Source organism: Pseudorasbora parva, chromosome 10, assembly GCF_024679245.1.
Source record: "Pseudorasbora parva isolate DD20220531a chromosome 10, ASM2467924v1, whole genome shotgun sequence".
Taxonomy (NCBI): domain Eukaryota; kingdom Metazoa; phylum Chordata; class Actinopteri; order Cypriniformes; family Gobionidae; genus Pseudorasbora; species Pseudorasbora parva.
In genome coordinates, this window is record NC_090181.1 from 39,316,982 (window position 1) to 39,337,329 (window position 20,348).

General features: G+C 38.3%; 1 protein-coding gene across 5 annotated transcripts; it reads left to right on the forward strand.

The window, feature by feature from the left end:
* Nucleotides 1-212: 212 nt before the first annotated feature.
* On the forward strand, nucleotides 213-19,263 carry slc5a6b (solute carrier family 5 member 6). Of its 5 annotated transcripts, none has more exons than XM_067456089.1 (16): nucleotides 213-335; nucleotides 3,839-4,282; nucleotides 4,421-4,486; nucleotides 4,591-4,642; nucleotides 4,726-4,793; nucleotides 7,410-7,564; nucleotides 11,146-11,286; nucleotides 11,377-11,506; nucleotides 11,602-11,690; nucleotides 12,471-12,580; nucleotides 12,710-12,780; nucleotides 17,163-17,249; nucleotides 17,595-17,770; nucleotides 17,859-17,962; nucleotides 18,607-18,728; nucleotides 18,805-19,263. In XM_067456089.1, the coding sequence occupies exons 2-16, from the start codon at nucleotides 3,935-3,937 to the stop codon at nucleotides 18,925-18,927; spliced, it is 1,842 nt and encodes a 613-aa protein (XP_067312190.1). In that variant the 5' UTR covers nucleotides 213-335; nucleotides 3,839-3,934; the 3' UTR covers nucleotides 18,928-19,263. The 5 variants fall into 5 exon arrangements, with proteins under 5 accessions (XP_067312190.1, XP_067312186.1, XP_067312189.1 ...); XM_067456085.1 differs by having other exon boundaries at nucleotides 216-335; nucleotides 17,856-17,962; XM_067456088.1 differs by having other exon boundaries at nucleotides 217-335; nucleotides 17,856-17,962; nucleotides 18,808-19,263.
* Nucleotides 19,264-20,348: the final 1,085 nt, after the last annotated feature.

A 20,348-nucleotide genomic window follows, 5' to 3' on the forward strand; every position in this document is an offset into this window, starting at 1 on the left:
GTTTGCGCAGCCACGTAATCTGTGCTCACGAGTACGCTTTATTTCCCCCCACGTGTTTCCATTTTTTTATTGCAATGCGCATATTGTTAATACATATTAAATTCAATATTCAACCTTTTTTTAAAGCACGAATAAAAAAATTGCTGCATATGTGTGTGATGGGAAACACTATCTCTGAGGAGATAGTAAATTGTGAGGTGCACAGGTGTTTGACTGCAACAAAGTGGCTCTGCAACCTTCAGGCGTGATGGCAACTTAGTGACATTCACTGTCTGTCCCCCGGATGACACTCATGGAGTGTATGAAGCTCCAGCTGATCTGATTGACTGCTTTAGGTAAGATCACCTGCATGTCGAGTGAACATGTAACGTTCTGCACCACTGATGTGCTTGTGTATCAGGAACAAAACACTACAATAACACTGAGGAACAAGACATGCGTCCAACAACTAATGCCGCCTTCACGTGCTATCGGAAATTTGATAATTCCCACTTCTGAAGTCGTGATTACGAGCTTATCGAATTCAAATTTTGAAACAGGAGGGCGTTTGTGTGCAATTTTTACCTATAAGGTATTCACTATAATTCCGAAAGCACGTGAATGCAGTATAACTGACAATAACACGGAAGTGAAGTTGCACAATAATAGTGGGGATAACTAGGTAGATTAGTTAGTAAACGCTACTGTATTTATACTTGAATATATAATATATTTACATGAATTATGGTCCTAGGAAGTGCATTTGGGGTAAAGTTGAAAGCTAGTGGCGTCTCGCCCCTGCAGACTAGTACTACTGCCAGGAACTAGTGTTAACCCTTCAGTGTCTGGTAGGAAAGTGCTCACAATCCTCCATTAACCATTTGGATCCCTGAATAGATTCAAATAACATTGTACTGTGATCTATAACATGATACTTAAATAGTACTATATTAATGTTCCTCAGTTTCCATTACAGTTGGGTTCTGGAAGTAAAAATAATAATTTGAGATTACTATATACACTACCAGTCAAAAGTTTTAGAACAGTTAGGTTTATTAATGTTTTTAAAGAAGGCTCTTCTACTCACTATTACCAATACAAACAAAAACTGTAATATTGTTTTCTATTTTAATATATTTTAAAATGATCAAAGCTGAATGTTCTGCATCATTACTCCAGTCTTCAGTTTCACATGATCCTTCAGTAATCATGATTTGCTGCTCAAGAAACATTTACGATTGCCTTTAGTTTTTGGATTACTCTGTTGGGAACACCTACATTTCAACTATATCACTGATCTGCCCACAGTGACACTATATGATCATTGAAATGAGCTGATGACATTTTTCTCCAGAGCAGCTGTACAACTGAATCAAATTAAATTGTTACATTATTCTTTTGCTTAACACTGTAAAGCTGCTTTGAAACAATCGTAGTTGTAAAAAGTGCTATATAAGTAAAGGTAAACTTTATTATTATCAGGGCTGAAAACAGTTGTGTAATAGAACAGTATTTATCTGAAATAGAACGTTTTTGTAACATTGTACTACCGTTCAAAAGTTTGGGGTCAGTAAGATATTTGTTTGGGAGAGTAGGGCTTAAATAAATTAATACATTTATTCAGCTTTAAACTGATCAACAGCATAGATATTTATAATGTTGGAAAAGCTTTATTATTTCAGATAAATGCCGTTCCTTTGAACTTTCTATTCATTGAATAATCTGGGGGGGGGGGGGAGGGGGGGGGGATTGTACACAACTGTTTTCAACATTGAACATAAATGTTTGAGCACCAAATCAGCATATTAGAATGATTTCTGAAGGATCATATGACTCTAAAGACTGATGATAAATTCAGATTTGATCACAGGAATACATTACATTGTACAATATAGTAAAATAGGAAAAAAAGTAATTCTAAATTGTAAAAATATTTCACAATAATACTGTTTTTGCTATATTTTGGATCAAATAAATACAGCCTTTATGAGCAGAAGAGACTTCTTTAAAAACATTGAAAATATTAATGTTTCCAAACTTTTGACCAGTAGAGTGTGTGTATATATATACACACACACACACACATAAAGGTGTTGGTCATATAATTAGAATATCATCAAAATGTGAATTTATTTCACCAATTCCATTCAAAAAGTGAAACTTGTATATTATATTAATTAATTTCACAAAGACTGATATTTTAAATGTTTATTTAGATGATTATATTTGACAATTAAGGAAAATCCCAAATTCAGTATCTCAGAAAATTAGAAGCTATTACTTAAGACCAATACAAAGAAAGGATTTTAAGAAATATTGACCAACTGAAAAGTATGAACATGAAAAGTATGAGCAGCACTCAATACTTAGTTTGGCTCCTTTTGCCTGAATTACTGCAGCAATGCGGCGTGGCGTGGAGTCGATCAGTCTGTGGCTCAGGTGTTATAGGAGCCCAGGTTGCTCTGATAGTGACCTTCAGCTCTTCTGCATTGTTGGCGCTGGCATATCGCATCTTCCTCTTCACAATACCTCATAGATTTTCTATGGGGTTAAGGTCAGGCGAGTTTGCTGGCCAATTAAGAACAGGGATACCATGGTCCTTAAACCAGGTACCAGTTGCTTTGCACACTGTGCAGGTGTCAAGTCCTGTTGGAAAATGAAATCCGCATCTCCATAAAGTTGGTCAGCAGCAGGAAGCATGAAGTGCTCTAAAGCTTCCTGGTATACGGCTGCGTTGACCTTGGACCTCAGAAAACACAGTGGACCAACACCAGCAGATGACATGGCACCCCAAACCATCACAGACTGTGGAAACTTTACACTGGACCTCAAGCAACGTGGATTGTGTGCCTCTCCTCTCTTTCTCCAGACTCTGGGATCTGGGATTTAAAGGCCTTTGCAGGTGTTTGAGTTAATTAGATGATTAGAGTGTGGCACCGCACCAGGTGTCTTCAGTATTGAACCTTTTCACAATATTCTTATTTTCTAAAATACTGAATTTTGGGATTTTCCTTAGTTGTCAATTATAATCATCACAATTAAAAGAAATAAGCATTTGAAATATATCAGTCTGTGTAATGAATGAATATAATATACAAGTTTCACATTTTGAATGGAATTAGTGAAATAAATCAACTTTTTGATGATTTTCTAATTATATGACCATCACCTGTATATATGAAGATATTGATGAAATCTGAGAGCTCTCTGGCCTCTCCATAGACAGCTATTTATTAATTAACTATTTCAGCCCAGATTCCAGAACGGTAGTAAAACATCATTAAAACCCTCCATGTGACTCCAGTGGTTCATTCTTAATATTATGAAGATGAGATTACTTTTTGTGCAAAGAAAAACAAAACATTTATTAAAAATTTTATTTTTGTCTGTGTCATTCTTTACACAGTTTACATTGGTCAGCTCCTGAGTCAGCATCACACGAATGTCTTCATGGTCAACAACATAGGAGACTGACACAGACGACTTTGTTAAATAAATGTGTTATTTTTGTTTGTTTTTTACACACAAAAAGTATTCTCGATGCTTCATAAAATTAAGGTAGAACCACTGGAGTCACATGGATGATTTGTGTTCCGAATGTCTTACGGGTTTGAAACAACATGAGTAATTAATGAGATAATTAAAAATGTTTACGACCTGTGACATGCATTTGGAAAACAGATGATTAAAATGATCAGGTCAAATAAAAGAAATAAAAAATGAAACATTTACAAGGATGAAATGTTCACCATAAAATCTATAACATGCATTTGAAAAATAGATGCCAACTTTAAATGTCAACATACAGTACTAGCATAACAAGACATCATAACCTGAATCTTTTATCAGTTTGTGACAGGTCGTCATCAGATTTGAAGGCGGCCGATGGCTTTGACCTTTGTCCTGATCACGCAGGGGAGAATCTAATATAACGCTTCATGTCTGCAGTCTCAGTATGGATCCATCAGGGCCCAAATACTTCACTATTATCGACTATGTGATATTTGCGTTGCTGCTGGTGGCCTCCATGTCCATCGGGCTGTACTATGCCTTCACCGGAGGACGCCAGAGCACCACGCAAGAGTTTCTGTTCGCAGACAGGAGTATGAAGTGCTTGCCACTCTCTCTGTCTCTCATGGCCACCTTCCAGTCGGCCGTGGCCGTCATTGGCACACCGGCTGAAGTCTACACCAATGGCACGCAGTACTGGTTCATTGGCTGCTCATACATTCTGGGTCTCCTGATACCAGCACACATTTTCATTCCTGTGTTCTACAGACTGCATCTCACCAGTGTTTACCAGGTACACATATTATTTAGAGACCACCCTAGCAACCCCATAACAAAAGCTTGGCAACAGTCCAGGCGAGTTTTGCACCACTAACATGCTCTTGTCATCGATGCCTTGATAAAACATGCTCACCTCTCATTCACCTTACAGTATTTGGAGCTTCGCTTCTGTAAAGCCGTCCGAATGTGTGGCACTGTTACATTTATCTTTCAGATGGTAAGCTTTAGCCTCTCTGTTGTGAAATACATTTTAAATATTTGCATATTTAATGTATTAAATGGCTCTTTTGGAGAGAGTTACTGTGTGTGTCTTTTTTGCAGGTCATTTATGTGGGTGTTGGCATCTATACACCGGCTCTTGCACTGAATGCAGGTAATGTTGCAATAACTTTCAAATAACTATATCAACATTGTATTAAGACATACATTTCTCTGCTCTGACATGTCTCTCTCTAGTTACTGGTTTTCATTTATGGGGAGCAGTACTGGCAACTGGGTTAGTCTGCACTATATATACGGCACTGGTAAGATATATGTATATATATATATATATATTTTTTTTTTTAGTTATTAAAGGCCAATGCAATATTAATATTTCCTAACTTGCTTTACAGATTAGATGCATCTGGTCTTATTGTGCAAAATTCATCAATGCATGATAAAATGTATATCTTTGTAAACTTTCAGCATCTTGCACTGCATCTAAAATGTTTATACATTTAAAACCATTACGTATTTTGCACCCCGCAGTAAAAACATCAAAGATCATAAAAATAACCATTTAAATATCATCTTACATTACATATTATTGAGAGGTTTAGCAAGACAACTGATATTTATATGCATTTTTGTAAGTAGTCTGTTATACTGATCTCAGTTATTTACAAGCGATCATAATTTCATCTTAATTTTTGATCATGTAAATAACAACATTTGCAGCAAATTGCATATTTATCTTAAAATTAGTTTGGTGAAATTTTACAATACGATCCCATTAGTTAATGTTATTAACATTTTTTTTGTTCCCATTGATTTCCATTGTTAGTTCATGTCAGCTCAGGTCCATTAACAGATACACTTTTGATTTTAACAATGTATTATTAAATGTTGAGATTAACTAAGGTTTCATTAGTTCATGTTAACTTATGTAGTTAACTAATGTTAAAGGTAGGGTAGGCAATTTTTTTGGGAAATGTTAGCATTTGCAAGCTAGCTTTGAAAGCATGAGATCCCTTCCTCACTTCAAAACATCTCTAAATCCACACCTCCTTGAAAAACACATGAAAGCGTACAGCAGAGAACAAACAAAAGTGTCACGAGAGATGGCGTTAAACTACCTCATGTCTCAAAGATACCTCATAATAAACTACTTAAAGAGCTCTGACCTGTACCACCTGACTGCTACAGATTAATTTCGCCATTGAGAGTGTTGTCATAGAAATGCTTACATTTTAGTCAGTGACCACTTAATAATGTGACGGGTTACAATCTCTTCCAAAAGACAAACATACATAATACAATCACAAAACCAGTGTGTATACTCTGTACTGTAATCATTTAAGCATCAACCTGCAGTATTACACTGTTCTAATTACAATGGTAAAGTGTTCATTTCTTTCTTTGCTGCAAATATACCAAACTACACGAGCCGAGCTCTACCTGTTCGCTATCAGTATCTTTCAAGACCTGGCTCATTATGTTAACTTCACGAACGACATGTACCAGTTCATTCAATTTGTTCATGAATTAGATCTCACGTTCAGATTCAAAAGTATCTCATTCTAGCCTGACGTGGTCATACTCAATTCTAGTCAGAATATGAGTCTGAAACTGCTCCATTGGGCTGTGATTATGGGGCGTGTTTCAACCGAACCAGGAAAGACCTGAATTGGAGAGACCTACAACCAATCAGAGCAACGAAGCGACGCATGTCAACAGAGCTCAACAGCACTGTGTTGCCAAATCTGTGTTTTTTCCACGGGTTGTTTTGAAGCGACCTCAATTATGTGATATATAGACCCAAGAATGCAAATTTTAGCAGGCACCTTTCTCAAAACAACACACATTTTTACTCCCCAAACACCATTTTTTTTCCAGAGAACCCCCCCGAGAAGCTATTGTTTTAGGTTGTTAGTTGGTGGGTTTTGTTGTAAAAAACTTGGCAACCCTGTCTGCACGCACGCTGGAATAAGCAATCGTTGCAGGTGTTGTAAAAAAAGTATTTAAGGATAACATACACAGTTACTTACCAACATCATTTCATCTAAGCACCTTTGATGGCATAAATGATTACGTTACTGTTGATCATCTGTCCGTCATCGTCTAAAGCCCGCCCTGATGATTTCATTGGTCCGAACAGTTTCTGTTCGGCCATAATTACTCCTCTATGGATCAAGTCCAGACCGAACTGCCCGAGCTCAAATGTTGTGGGCAGGGTTGAGTTCAGCTGGCATTCAGGCTAATCTCACTCAGTAAAGGGCATATTCATTCACTGAATTCACATGCTGTCACTTATTCAAAAAAAACTCTTTTACTCATATTAGTGTGTTGCTTCATTAATTCATGTAATTGCATCCGGTCTTCATTAATTCATGTAATTGCATCCGGGGCTACAGAATCAGGTGTTGTTCATCTGTTGTGGCGGTGCTTCACGACAGATGATGTTAAAGTGTGGCATATTCTGAAATCAATCGTTTGCTGGGCCTGGTGTCTATAAAGGCTCTTTTTGACTAACTAGGAAGTTTTCAGCTCTAAAACTAACAGGATATTTTTATATTACCATGACCTTTTATATATCAAAAGTTCAAGGGAAAGTTGATTTCTCAATTCATAACCCCTTTTATCTTAGAGATTGCTAGAAGAATGTGAAGATATTTTCAACCAGCATAACACAAAATGTTTCTGGAACAAATTGCCTACCCTGCCTTTAACATATTGAATCTTATTGTAAAGTGTTGACTCTAATTTTTCATATTTTGTCTGAAGTTTGAATAATTATTTATTTCACATGTCAGGCTGCACAGGGTTAAATATCTTTAGAATGAATGTCAATCCATTTTAATTTGCTAGTTTGTTGTCATTTTCTCTAAGAAGTTTTTATTTTTTAAGTAATTATTTTTGCATGTGTTTCCTTCTGGTAGGGTGGGCTGAAGGCAGTGGTCTGGACTGATGTTTTCCAGACAGTAGTAATGTTTACTGGTCAGCTGGCCGTCATCATTGTGGGCGTTCAGCAGGCTGGTGGTCTGTCCGAGACCTGGGTTAAAGTCAGAGACGGTGGACGCATCTCTGGCTTCGAGTATGTTCACTTTAACTAGTTTGGTGTGGGATAGCACGGTATGGGGGACAATACTATGGAAGTCAATGGTGGGTTGATTTCCGATTTGGATATCGACATTCTTTAAAATATCTTCTTGTGTTCAGCAGAAGAAAAACTCATATAGGCTTGGAAAAACTTCAGGGTAAAGAAATGATGGAGAATTTTTCTGTTGGGACCACTATCGCCAAAGATGATTGACTATTAGCATACTGTTTGGATTGGCGGTATAGTTCTTTTCTGGGCAAGAACTCCCTGTGTATCCGTGAAGATGTTGACTTGAGACTTTATTATGGGGAAGCACAGGCGAAGCACTGCTACTTGGGCGCAGAAAAATCACACAACACATTGCGATTGCTCAACAGCCAGAGGACGTGAAGATGAGAGCCGTAATATCTCTGTGCCCAAGTAGCAGTGCTTCGTCTGTGCTGTGCTTTTTTTTTTTTGGATCACTTTTACTCGGGACATGCTAGCTGGCAACATAGGATTCCATTCATTATGCTAAGCTAAGCTAACGGCGACCCTGCCAAACTAAAACGATGCATGCACTGAGACAAAAATGTATTTGCCCACATATCTAAATGTAGGAATGAAGTTGAATAAGCACTATTTCTAAAAACAGTGGTTTTCCTTTAAGAGAAGAATAAGTTAATTTTAAACTTTAATTTGAATTTTAAATTTCATGGCATCAACACTTCTCAAAAAAGTTGGGACAAGGCATGTTTACCACTGTGTGGCATCCCCTCTTCGCACAGAGATTGTTCCAGATTCTCTGAATCTGTGGATGATATTATGCTCTGTAGATGATAATAACTTCAAACTCTTTCTCTGAGAAACTCATTTCTGATATTGCTCCACTATTTTTTTGCCACATTGGGGGAATTGGTGATCCTCTGCCCATCTTGACTTCTGAGAGACACTGCCACTCTGAGAGGCTCTTTTTATACCCAATCATGTCGCCAATTGACCTAATAAGTTACAAATTGGTCCTCTTGCTGTTCCTTATATGTACATTTATATTTTCCGGCCTCTTATTGCTACCTATCCCAACTTTTTTGGAATGTGTAACTCCATGGAATGTGGAAATCCAAAATGAGCCAATACTTGGCATGCCATTTCAAAATGTCTCACTTTCAACATTTGATCTATATTCTATTGTGAATAAAATATAAGTTTATGAGATTTGTAAAGTATTGCATTCCTTTTTTTTATTCACAAATTGTACAGTTTCCCAACTTTTTTGGAATCGGGTTTGTACAGCATAATTTGGGAATTTAGTCTGATTCAGGGAGAATCAGAATACCAAATCCTGATTGGACAAGAGGAGGAGCTGGGGATAGAGGAGGGTAAATGAGCTCTGGAGAAGCATGATAGCTGCTGATAGTATGCTTAGTTTACTGTCCCTTTAATGTTAGATAGGTACCAGTTTTCACAATAAATATTGTTGCAAAGCAGATAAACTGTTAAAGGAACACGCTGACTTTTTGGAACTTTATCTTATTCACCGTATCCCCCAAAGTTAATAAGTCCATACATACCATTCTCATCTCCGTGCATGCCATAACTCTGTCTGACACACCCACCGCTGACACACCCACTGGTCGGGTTCATTTAATTCATTTAATATATTTTACATCCCTTACAAATTGTGTCATATCTGCGTTACCCTTGGTTTTATTCTGCAAAAGCACTCTTCTCTTAGTAGTGTGAATTTTAAACACACTTAAATGTATCTAATATCATAAACAGAGCTGCTTTACATCATACCAATGACCGGAAACACGGAAATAGTGCAGGCGCCCGGCAACTGTGTCCCGTCCCGTCATAATAAAAGTCCCGGCGCTCGCGAGACGGGTGTTTGAATTTCGATCACTCCAGCGGCCGTGCTCAGTCCTATTTTCCACCGGCTGTGAGGTGAAGACCACATGTCCCAAGATACTGCGCTCAAACTTGACGTCATCAAACTACGCCTTTGCTTTGAATTGGCGCCCTCTCGTGGACGGAAAGTTGCATAGTGCACCTTTAAAAGGATAGTTTGCCCATCATTAATTACTCCCCCTAATGTTGTTCCAAACCCTTAAGGCTTTTGTTTATCTTCAGAACCCAGATATTTTACCCAGATATTCTTCAGATATTTTCATCAAATCTGAGATATTTCTGTCCCTCAATTGACAGCTACACTACCACTTTGGTGCTTCAAAAAGTTCATGAAAAGATTGTAAAACTAATCCATTTTAAAGGTGCCCTAGAATGAGTTGAAACAATATGTGAAATTATTCTCTGGTATCTACATAGATGGTATGTGGCTTATTTAAGGGCAAAACTTGTCCAGATACAGTTTTACAGGTCAATTTACAACCCTATAAATTGTCCCTAGGATGTAATGCTCTGTTTTTGCCTTATTTGGAAGGGTCATGAATATTAATGTTGAGCTCTGCTCTGATTGGCTTATTTCAGCAGCTCACAGCAGTTCAGTTGTTCAGCGAAGGAGCTCGTGAGTCCTGACAGAACGCAGACCGACTGAATGAAACTTTAAGCAGAACATCTCAAATGGAGATTGCTGAAATGCAGCCTACTTGTTTATTGGTGTTTACAGATCATCCGCGCATGCGCAAGAGAGTGTTCGTGCTTGCAGTTGCCAGATTTCAGTCATTTAAATCTCCCAATCAGAGCTTTTCTGTGAACAGAACTAGGGGTGTAACGATACGCGTATTCGTATTGAACCGTTCGGTACGAGGCTTTCGGTTCGGTACGCGGTACGCATTATGTACCGAACGGTTCTTGGTCTAATTAATTCGATTTGGAAAATAAAAAAGTATGTAAAATATAATATTATGCGTTCAACAAGGAAGCCAATAACCAAAACGACGTAACAGGCAATGCCCCTGACTAAGAGAAAATATATATATATATATATATATATTTTTTAGTATATATATTTTTATGGCCTTATGTTGAGAATCACTTATTTTTCCATGGTATTTTTCATTCACGAGATTTACATAAGTAGTAGGCACAGTATGTGATGTCCATGTACTGAACTCTTATTTTTTCACTATGGCAAGGTTAATTCAATTTTTCATTCTAGGGCACCTTTAACTGAGCGGTTTATTTCACATTTTCTGAAGAGGGCACGATCACTATATGATGAACAGATTTAATTTTAGATTTCACAAAAAAAAAGTATAATTAATTTAATATTTTATTAATTCCAGAAATTTAAAAAGATCTTCGTTTGTGTTCTGAAGATGAATGAAAGTCTTACATGTTTAGAATGACATGAAGATGAGTAATTAATGACAGAATTTTCATTTTTGGGTGAACTAACATTTAAAAACTCTACTAAATGACTTTTTGCTTTTTAAAACCAAGTTTTGACCTTGAGAATTTTTTTTAATATAGACATCTTTTGACTGCCTCAGCATAGTAGCTGGATGAACTGAAAGAAAGAAACCTAAATATCTTAAATATTAAATCTAGCCATGCAACTCATCCTGTACTTTGTGCTACAGACATGAGTGATATTGTGTTAAAACTCCAGTTGACTGCCTCTGTCTGTTCAGCCTGAATCCTGACCCAACGGTGAGACACACATTCTGGACGTTAGGTGTTGGAGGAGTGTTCCTGATGCTGTCTCTTTATGGCGTGAACCAGGCCCAGGTTCAGAGGTACCTCAGCTCTCGTACGGAGAGAGAAGCCGTTATGTAAGCGCTCTTTTTACCAGACCCTGGTAAAGACTCTCAGATAAACTGTAGAGCCGTACTTCTTATTTATGTGTCACAATTCTTGTGCAGGTCCTGCTATATGGTGTTTCCGTGCCTTCAGGTGGCTTTAATGCTCAGTTGTCTCATGGGGCTGGTCATGTACGCCTGCTACGGGAACAACAGCCCTTTAGAACAGCAGTACATCACATCCAAAGACCAGGTTAGCCGCAACAAACTAGTAGCACATTTACTGTGATCTTATAGTCAGATATCAACAGCTCCTGATATGAATAGTGGCATTCTTTGACTTTACAGATGGTGCTCTACTTTGTCATGGACACGTTACAAAACTTCCCTGGACTTCCTGGATTGTTTGTGGCTTGCTTGTTTAGTGCATCTCTCAGGTAACATGATTGAAGCGATCATATTTCAGTAAAAGCAAAGTGACTGTATTATAGTAAGAATGCAATGGCAATCTTCCTTAAGAATGATTGTCATAAAAATGTTTAAAAAAAAATAATGTACAAAATGCTCTGATATATGCATAAATGCAAATTTATTCCTGTGATGGCAAAGCTGAATTTTTCAGCATCATTACTCTAGTCTTCAGTGTCACATGATCCTTCAGAATTAATTCTAATATGAGGATTCGATGCTCAAAAAACATTTATAATTATTATCAATGTTGTAAACATTGCGCCGTTGAACTGTTGTGCTGCTTCATATTTTTGTTGCATATTTATGTTGTTCCAAACCTGTTGAGTTTTATTCTTCTGTTTAACTAAAAATGTTGGTAACCAGGCCATTGACTTTCATAGTCTTATTTTCAGGCCATAGTCAGGCCATTGACTTTCATAGACTTTCATAGTCTTACTATAGAAATCAATTGGTACTGTAAGGGTTTCAGTTTATATATATATATATATATATATATATGCACATACAGGTTTGGAACAACATGAGGGTGAGAAAATTGACATCATTTTAATTTGTGTGAACTATCACTTTAATAAATCCTTGTAGAATAACAACAATAATTTCTTTAAAACAAATATCATACTCAAACTTCATGTACTTTTGTATCGATAATAAACTCAAATAAAGATGACAAGGATGCATTAAAAATATAGAAAGTACACTTTATATGTAAAATAAAACTGAGATGTTCTCATTCTCATTCACAGTACAATATCCTCAGCGTTGAACTCACTGGCCACGGTGACAATGGTGGATCTGATCAAACCCCATTACTCAATGACAGAGGCCAGAGCCACTCTTCTGTCAAAGATGCTGGGTGAGACATTGTCCCATTATCTGTCTTCCCACTGATAGAACATGTTTCATCTGATTTCCCCTTTGCTCAAAGTGATCAAATTAAGCTTTCAGTGAGTGTTTATAATGCATGATTATATTCCTCATCCAGCCCTATCATATGGGATTGTATGTCTGGCTATGGCTTATGTCGTCCATTTGATGAACAGTTCAGTTCTTCAGGTAAGCATACATTCTTGCGTAAGCGCTGGTGAATTTATAGATGCAATCAGCTTATTTTAAGGAATCAAAAATATATCCTGTCTGTGTAAATTAAACATACAATTTATTCTTATTCATTTTACAAAATGATTCAGCGAAGAGCAGTGAAAGAAAAAATATTTTCTCTTTTGATGTTTGATTAACATTAATGACAGCAAGTTTATTAGGCTGTTGTCACTTTAAAGGATTATTTACCCAAAAATTAATATTATCCCATGATTTACTCACCCTCATGCCATCCTAGGTGTATATGGCTTTCTTCTTTCAGCCGAACACAATCAGAGTAATATATTTTTTTAAATCCTGGCTCTTCCAGCCAGTGATTATAGTTTCTAACATTTTAAATATGGATATTTTTCTTACAAAAAACACTGCTTCACTTCTGAAGGCATTTATTCACCCACTGGAGTCTTATGGATTACTTTTATGATGGATGGATGGATGGATGGATGGATGGATGGATGGATGGATGAATGGATTCAAAATCCAAGTTACTTTAATTTAATTTTTAAACATTTTTATATATAATATAACTGATTGTGTTCGGCTGAAAGAAGAAAGCCATACACACCTAGGATGGCATGAGGGGGAGTAAATCACATCATTTCTCAGCCGGTCATTTAGACATTAATAAGGGATACTTGCAAAGAATACTTGTAAAGACGGGCATTTTGACATAAGTATGTATGTGTATTTAACCGTTCAAGACCAATTAGGCAGCAAAACACTCTGTTCAGTTCTTACATGCTCTAATGAGCAGCAGCTTCATGTTGCGCGTCTCTCAGACAGTGCACGCATATACTGAAATTAGTTGTCTTTCACTGCTTACTGTACTTCAACAGTTTAAAATCACTTGTTTTTAAAACGCAGTGCTTAAAAACGCATGCAAACAATAAGCTTACGTGACCATGAAGCACAATAATGTGAGCATAACTGTGATAGTCCAAATTCTGTAGCAGTACTGTTGTCAAAAACGGTATATCACCCACCCCTACTCATTCCACTTCTCAGGGAACCAGTGTTACAGTCGTAACCGAGATGTTTATGTTTCACAATTCTGACTTTACATCTTAATACAATTCAGTTCTTTGTTTCTTTCATAGAAAGTAATTATCTCACAATTCAGACTTTTTTCCTCTGAATTGCGAGTTTATAAGTGTTCATCTTGTTGCTAGAAGGATTTTGTACACTCACTTTAACGCTGGTTACTGACGTAACTGGGGTTCTATGAATGGTGGAAGACCACCAGAGACGGTCAAAAATGGTGGGAAAGGTAGCCTCTCGTGCGTCACATCAAAAACCTCTTATTTATTCAGTCACATGTGACTTCAACCGATGACATGTCAGAAGCTATATAAGCTTTCCACTACGTCACGGTTGGTCTCTTGTCATTCTCAAACCAAGTGACCAGAGACTCTGGGAGTCTTCCACTATTCATATTTCACTTTTTCCAGAGTGCCAGAGACAGTCAAACATGGTGGAAGACGAATGTAAGAGGATATAAGCTCAAACGTTCCCTGGCAATACAGCCTAACTAAAGGTAGTGGGAGCCACGTTAAGCCAATAAAACCTTGTGAACGTGTAAGGTGCTGACCATGTAGCCGCTGCACATATTTCTGAAAGAGGCACACCACAGAGTGCTGCCCAAGAAGTGGCCAGTGGCCACTGCCAGAGTCAAATGACACTGAACAGATGCAGGCAATTCATGGCCTGCTGAACGATATGCCTCACTAATAGTGTCCACCACCCAGTTAGCAAGCCTTTGCTTTGACAAAGATGCACCTTTCCTTCCGGGCCCAAAACAGACAAAAAGCTGGTCTGTGGTATGCCATGAGGTGGACACATACTACCTCAACATACGGACTAGACCTAGGGGTGCCTTGTCTTCCTGTATAAACACAGCCAACCAAATATGTTAGTTTGTGAACTGAGGCGACAATACATTGGGCTGAAATGCTGGGTTCAGCCAAAGTGTAACCTGATTGCCCTCTCCAATGATGTAACTGAGAGGTTGAAAACAATCCCGTCACAGACCCTGAACCCCTAGCGACGGCGGGGGGCTTTCCATTATCCCTGGCGGGGTGCCGGTGAGTAGACATATGGCGAGAAGGTGCCTGAACTGAGACCGGGGTGGTTCCCTTCTCGACACTCGACAACCCAAGCCGATAATCCTGTTGCGGCAGCTTGTAAGATTGCCCATGTCTATGCTGCTGTGGAATGGAATGACGAACAGGTACTCGCTGTGCAGCCAGTGCAGGGTAACTCACACTGCGCCCAATATTTTGGGGTCAGGATTCCACAGCCTGTGCCCTGCGCTCAAGAGCTTATTGCGATATACCTCTGGAAGCTTGGACTGAGCTAGCCACACTTCCCATCTAGCCTGTGTAACAAGCCAAGGGCCTTCCCTCTGGAGAAGGCAATTTACCCCAAACGCCTGCAGAGAAGCGTCAAGCAGTCCCAATGTAGTATTATCTGGTGTTTCTGTAGACAAGATTGAATGAAGTGCCAGTAAAAGATGAGTCATTGAATTCCCCACACGAGTCAATCCTGACACAGAGTTATATACACAAACAAAAAAATCATCAGTACGTCTGCATTCTGGGTTGGGGTAGTAATTGTTTTTAAGGGACTCATCCGGAGATACCACCAAAGAAATATACGGCACCCAGCCCTTTTTCCTGGGCTTCAGTCATTGCCGCTAAAGTGCGTGATACGCGATCCGGTCTGTAAGTAGTGGCAGAAAGAAATGCTAAGAAAACAACCTCTGAAAAAGTCTGGACAACCAGGTATGAGAATATCCTCTGGCCGAACAACCAGACGACGCAAGAGGTTCGAAGGCCCAATTATCGGAGAAGGTAGGTCTAAATTCAACTTAGCAAGAGCCATCTTTACTGTGTCTTGCAACGAAAATGTCACTGAAGAACCAGCACCTTGAAAGCTTGAGCTCCCATAACTATGAGAGTGCTGAGACTGAGCAAGCCTCCTCCAAGGGAGTAAAACGATCCTGCTCGTCAGCGACTAAAGAATCTGAGGCTGCAAGAGACAATGTATCCAAATCCAAGCACATTTAGCTGCTGGTCCAAAACTGGTCAATAAGGAATTGGGCACCAGCGCTCTCATTTCCTCACTTGTGCACTGAGTAGCAGAAGTAAATGATCTTGCCAATAAAACCTGAATGCCCTGCACAGCATTAGAAAGCTCAGCTACCTGGTGTGATGGTGTATCTGGGGTCTGCTTCTTACTTGGAGGCCCCTCAGTTTTGCTAGCTGAGCGCTTGCTACCAGTCTAAACTTTAGTTTTCACTGGTGTCAAACAATCTTAAACGACAGGTTCAAATTTTGCAAACCTTTGTTGCCTAACCTACAGAGGCATCAAATTGCATTCTGGGCGAGGTTCAGTTAAAGCAACCCTAAGATGTTCGATGCCTAGACAGACAGGGCATTGAACATGGGTATCCATAGGATCCATAGGACCTGAACATAGAGCACACAAGGCAGCCATCACTCTATTCCTTTAAGTACAACCCTGGTCACCCAATGGGTTAATAGCAGCGATAAATATAGTACTCAACAATAAACGTGTTGAGTTGTTGCCACAGTAACTGCACGTAAAACATTAACACCATGGTTTACCAATAAGCGCAGTTGTAACACAATTGAGAGCTATAGTTAGGCACACACGGTGAAAACAAGAACCCTGGATAACCAATGAGTCTGAAACAGTCCAATCCCATCCATCAACTTCAAGTAATAAATCCAATGCAATCCCGTATATCTTTGTTTTCCTTGTTTTCTTGAGACACCGCTACAGCGAGGAGCAAACGCCAGCCCAAAAAAGCTGCACACACCTGAGAGAGATCTCTCCCCCGAGAATGACAAATAGACCGACCATGACTTAGTCAGAAGTGTATACAGCTTCTGACATGTCATTGGTTGAAGTCACGTGAGACTAAATAAATACGAGATTCTCGATGTGACGTGCGAGATGCTTCCTTTTTCACCATGTTTGACCTTCTCTGGCAGTCTGGAACAAGTGAAATAGAACAGGTTATAAGATAATAAACAGGTACAGTTTTAAGATGGTTTCTTCTCATTTGAACATTTCATGTTCCCATCTTTATTCATGGCATGCCAATCAGAGAAATAAGTGAAACATGAGCGATTGCTAGGAACTTTTTCTTCACAAAAAACTTAATATAACGTACATTTAGTCGGTTATTATAAAAAATAACCAGATAATACAAGACCCAACACAATCATCCAGTCAGGGTATATTTTGCTCTAACAATCGTCTGGATGTATGTAATCCCTTACTTAACCTCTGGTTGTGTTTTTCACTTTAAGGCTGCTCTCAGTATCTTCGGGATGGTCGGTGGGCCACTGCTCGGTCTGTTCTGTCTCGGCATCTTTTTCCCATGTGCCAATAGCATTGTAAGTTCCTTCCCTCTACTTATCAATCCATCCAGCTTCTATAGAAGCTTGTTTCCACCCCGGAATAATAAAAAAAAAGGTTATAATAATTTTATCTCATAATTTTTTAGCACTTTATGTATCACAATTCCAAGTTTATATCTCTCCATTCTGATTTTTTTTTCTTGCAATTGTGAGTTTATATCTCAAAAATCTGAATTTAGCTATAATATATTTAGCTGTTGCAAAACAAAACAAAAAGTCTAAATTGTGATGTAGAAAAATCACAATTACCTTTTTTTAATTCTGTGGTGTAAATAAGCTTGAATAAATTTCACATAAGAATGTTTTCTCTTTGTCATTCAGGGAGCTGTAATAGGCCTTGCTGCAGGTCTGCTCATGGCTTTCTGGGTTGGCATTGGTGGCTTTTTTTCTCGGACGTCCAGTTTTGTAGTTTCTCCATTCAACTCTACTAACACAGTAGCAGCCGTCCCTGACAACATCACCATCACAGCCGTGACAGCCGTCATAGATGCTGCCAGGTGACTTGTAGATCAGTACCATGGAGTGTAATGTATATGCATATATTGAGAAAAAGAATTCAAATGCTTTTTCTGTGATTTTCAGCAGACCTGTAGGGCTGCACGGCTTCTACTCTCTGTCATACATGTGGTACAGTGCGCTCAACTCCTCCACTGTGGTGCTTATCGGACTCATTATCAGCTTCATGACAGGTGAGAAACATTCACCTGAAGAGCTTCTGATAGTATTTATTCAAAATGAGACATAAAAAATGCCTGAAGTTGTGTTGCTTATTGATTAGTGTTATGATATTACTTTTCTAAATGATTCAGGACAGATTTACTAAACAAGGCAAATAAGCGTGAGAGCAGGATTCCATTAAAGTACAGACGGGAGTGGAAAGATCTGCAAGTGATCTACTGTCTGCACACAAATTAAAGCACAATTAATGCAATTTACCAAGAGCAGTGCAAATTTAGGGGCGGCATTGGCTCAGTGGTTCATGTAGGTTGTCTACAAACCGAAAGGTTGGTGGTTCAATCCCCGGTTCCACCTGACCAAGTGTCGAGGTGTCCATGAGCAAGACACCTAACCCCAGCTGCTCCCGACGAGCTGGATGGTGCCTTACATAAGTGATGAATAAAAAAATAAATGAATGAAAAAAAAACTAATGAAAAAGGACAAAAGTTGATTTGTAAAAGAAAATGTTAATAAAAAAACTATAAATAGTAATGATAGTTACATAAAAATGATGGCAACCACCTACACCCTTGCATTGTTGTGTTGAGTGTTACATGGTCAATGATCTAAAAATACAGTTTTACACTCATATGCAATTTCTTTTTTTTACTGCAAGGCCCTACAAAAGGAGACGATGTGGCGTCTGGCACAGTGTATCCGGTGATGAGAACCGCACGATCCCTTATGTACAAGCTTGTGCAGCCGAGCACTTGCTGCACGTCACCTCCTGAACGCAAGGTAAGACGCTACTGTGTCTGATCAATACATTGTGTTGCTGCTTTGAGTGATTTTACAGTATTGAAAATGCTTCTAGCAGATTGATGGACATAAAGAAATAAATGGAAACGTAAAGGAAGATGCTGGAACACAGGAAGAGACAGAAACATTTCTCCCATCAAATCCAGCGTCTCATGAGGAGCGAGAGACCTCCGTGTAGCAAACATATCAAAAATGCTCAGTTAGCCGGCACTCTAATGTGGAGTATTATAAATATTTAGTATATTGATGGTGATGGTAATGCTTATTGCCGAGATGTGTAAGAGCTCAGTCTGGCTGTAATTATTGTAAAGGAAGAAATGTGCCTGGATGTACATTTTTATAATAGGCTGTATATTTCTGTCATGTTTGTATTCTTTGTATTTGTAGCTGCTGTATACAAAACCAATGAAAGCTATTTTACAGCATGCGCTACAATGTTAATATATGTAAAGATGTAAAGTACAAATCCAATGTTCTGCAGATCAACTTTTCTAATAAAAGCATGTGTGCATCATGTGCTGCTGCTGTTGTGGGTGAATCTCACCAACCGGTCTGGCTCATATGTCAACCTAATAAAATAATAGGAGCATTAGGCATTATGATTTTTTCCCATTGTGAAATGACCTGTATTGTTCTGAAGACTTTTTTTCTTGACAATACGTCTCAAAAAATGAGGTTGTCTTATATTCAATTTACATGTCAATAATACACCCGCAACAATAGGGAGCGCCAAATACATGCAAAAGGAGATATGCCGTAACTATGCAGCCATAAAGGTACGCCATAAAGCCGAGGGGGACAAAGTACACAACTTCATTACTTGAGTAAAAGTATTTCTGGTCAAATATTACTCCGGGACAAGTGAAAGTTGCAAAAACAGATTTTTAATTTAGTAAAAGTACAGAAGTATTTGTTTTCAAAAGTACTTAAATTTCCTTTTTTATGTCGTATGTATGTTGTATTTTATTATTGTTGTATAAATGCTCACTATACTATCATGGTTTAAGCCAGTCAGTGATGCTCCATCCGACATACTAGCATACGACTAACTTAAACTCATTTTAATACTTGTATAAAAGTTACAAAGCCCTTTACAAAGCTGCTGTCACTTTAAGGATGAATACACGGATCCAATACACTGATACACAGCTGATATTCCCCCAACTGTTTACCTTCACTTAAGACATAATCAACTTTGTTTATGTGAATACTCAACAAAATCAACATGTTGACATCTGGCTCCTTCCATTTTGCTATAAACTATAACTCAGTGTTCAAAAAAGTCTGGGGAATCATTGAACTTCACGTTACTCTACAAGAGTGATTCCTGATAGGCTTTCTGCAAAAACCCAAACACCTTTTAAAAAAAGGAAACAATCATCCACTGACTTTCAAAGCTTCTACAGAAATGACTTTTGACTTTGAGGACCTTGATAGAAATGTAGTGGAGTAAAAAGTACGATATTTGTCTTTCAAATGTAGTGAAGTTAAAGTCATTCGTTTCCTGAAAAAATAATACTCCAGTAAAGTACAGATACTTAAGTGTACTTAAGTACAGTACTCAAGTAAATGTACTTAGTTACTGACCACCTGTGCCAT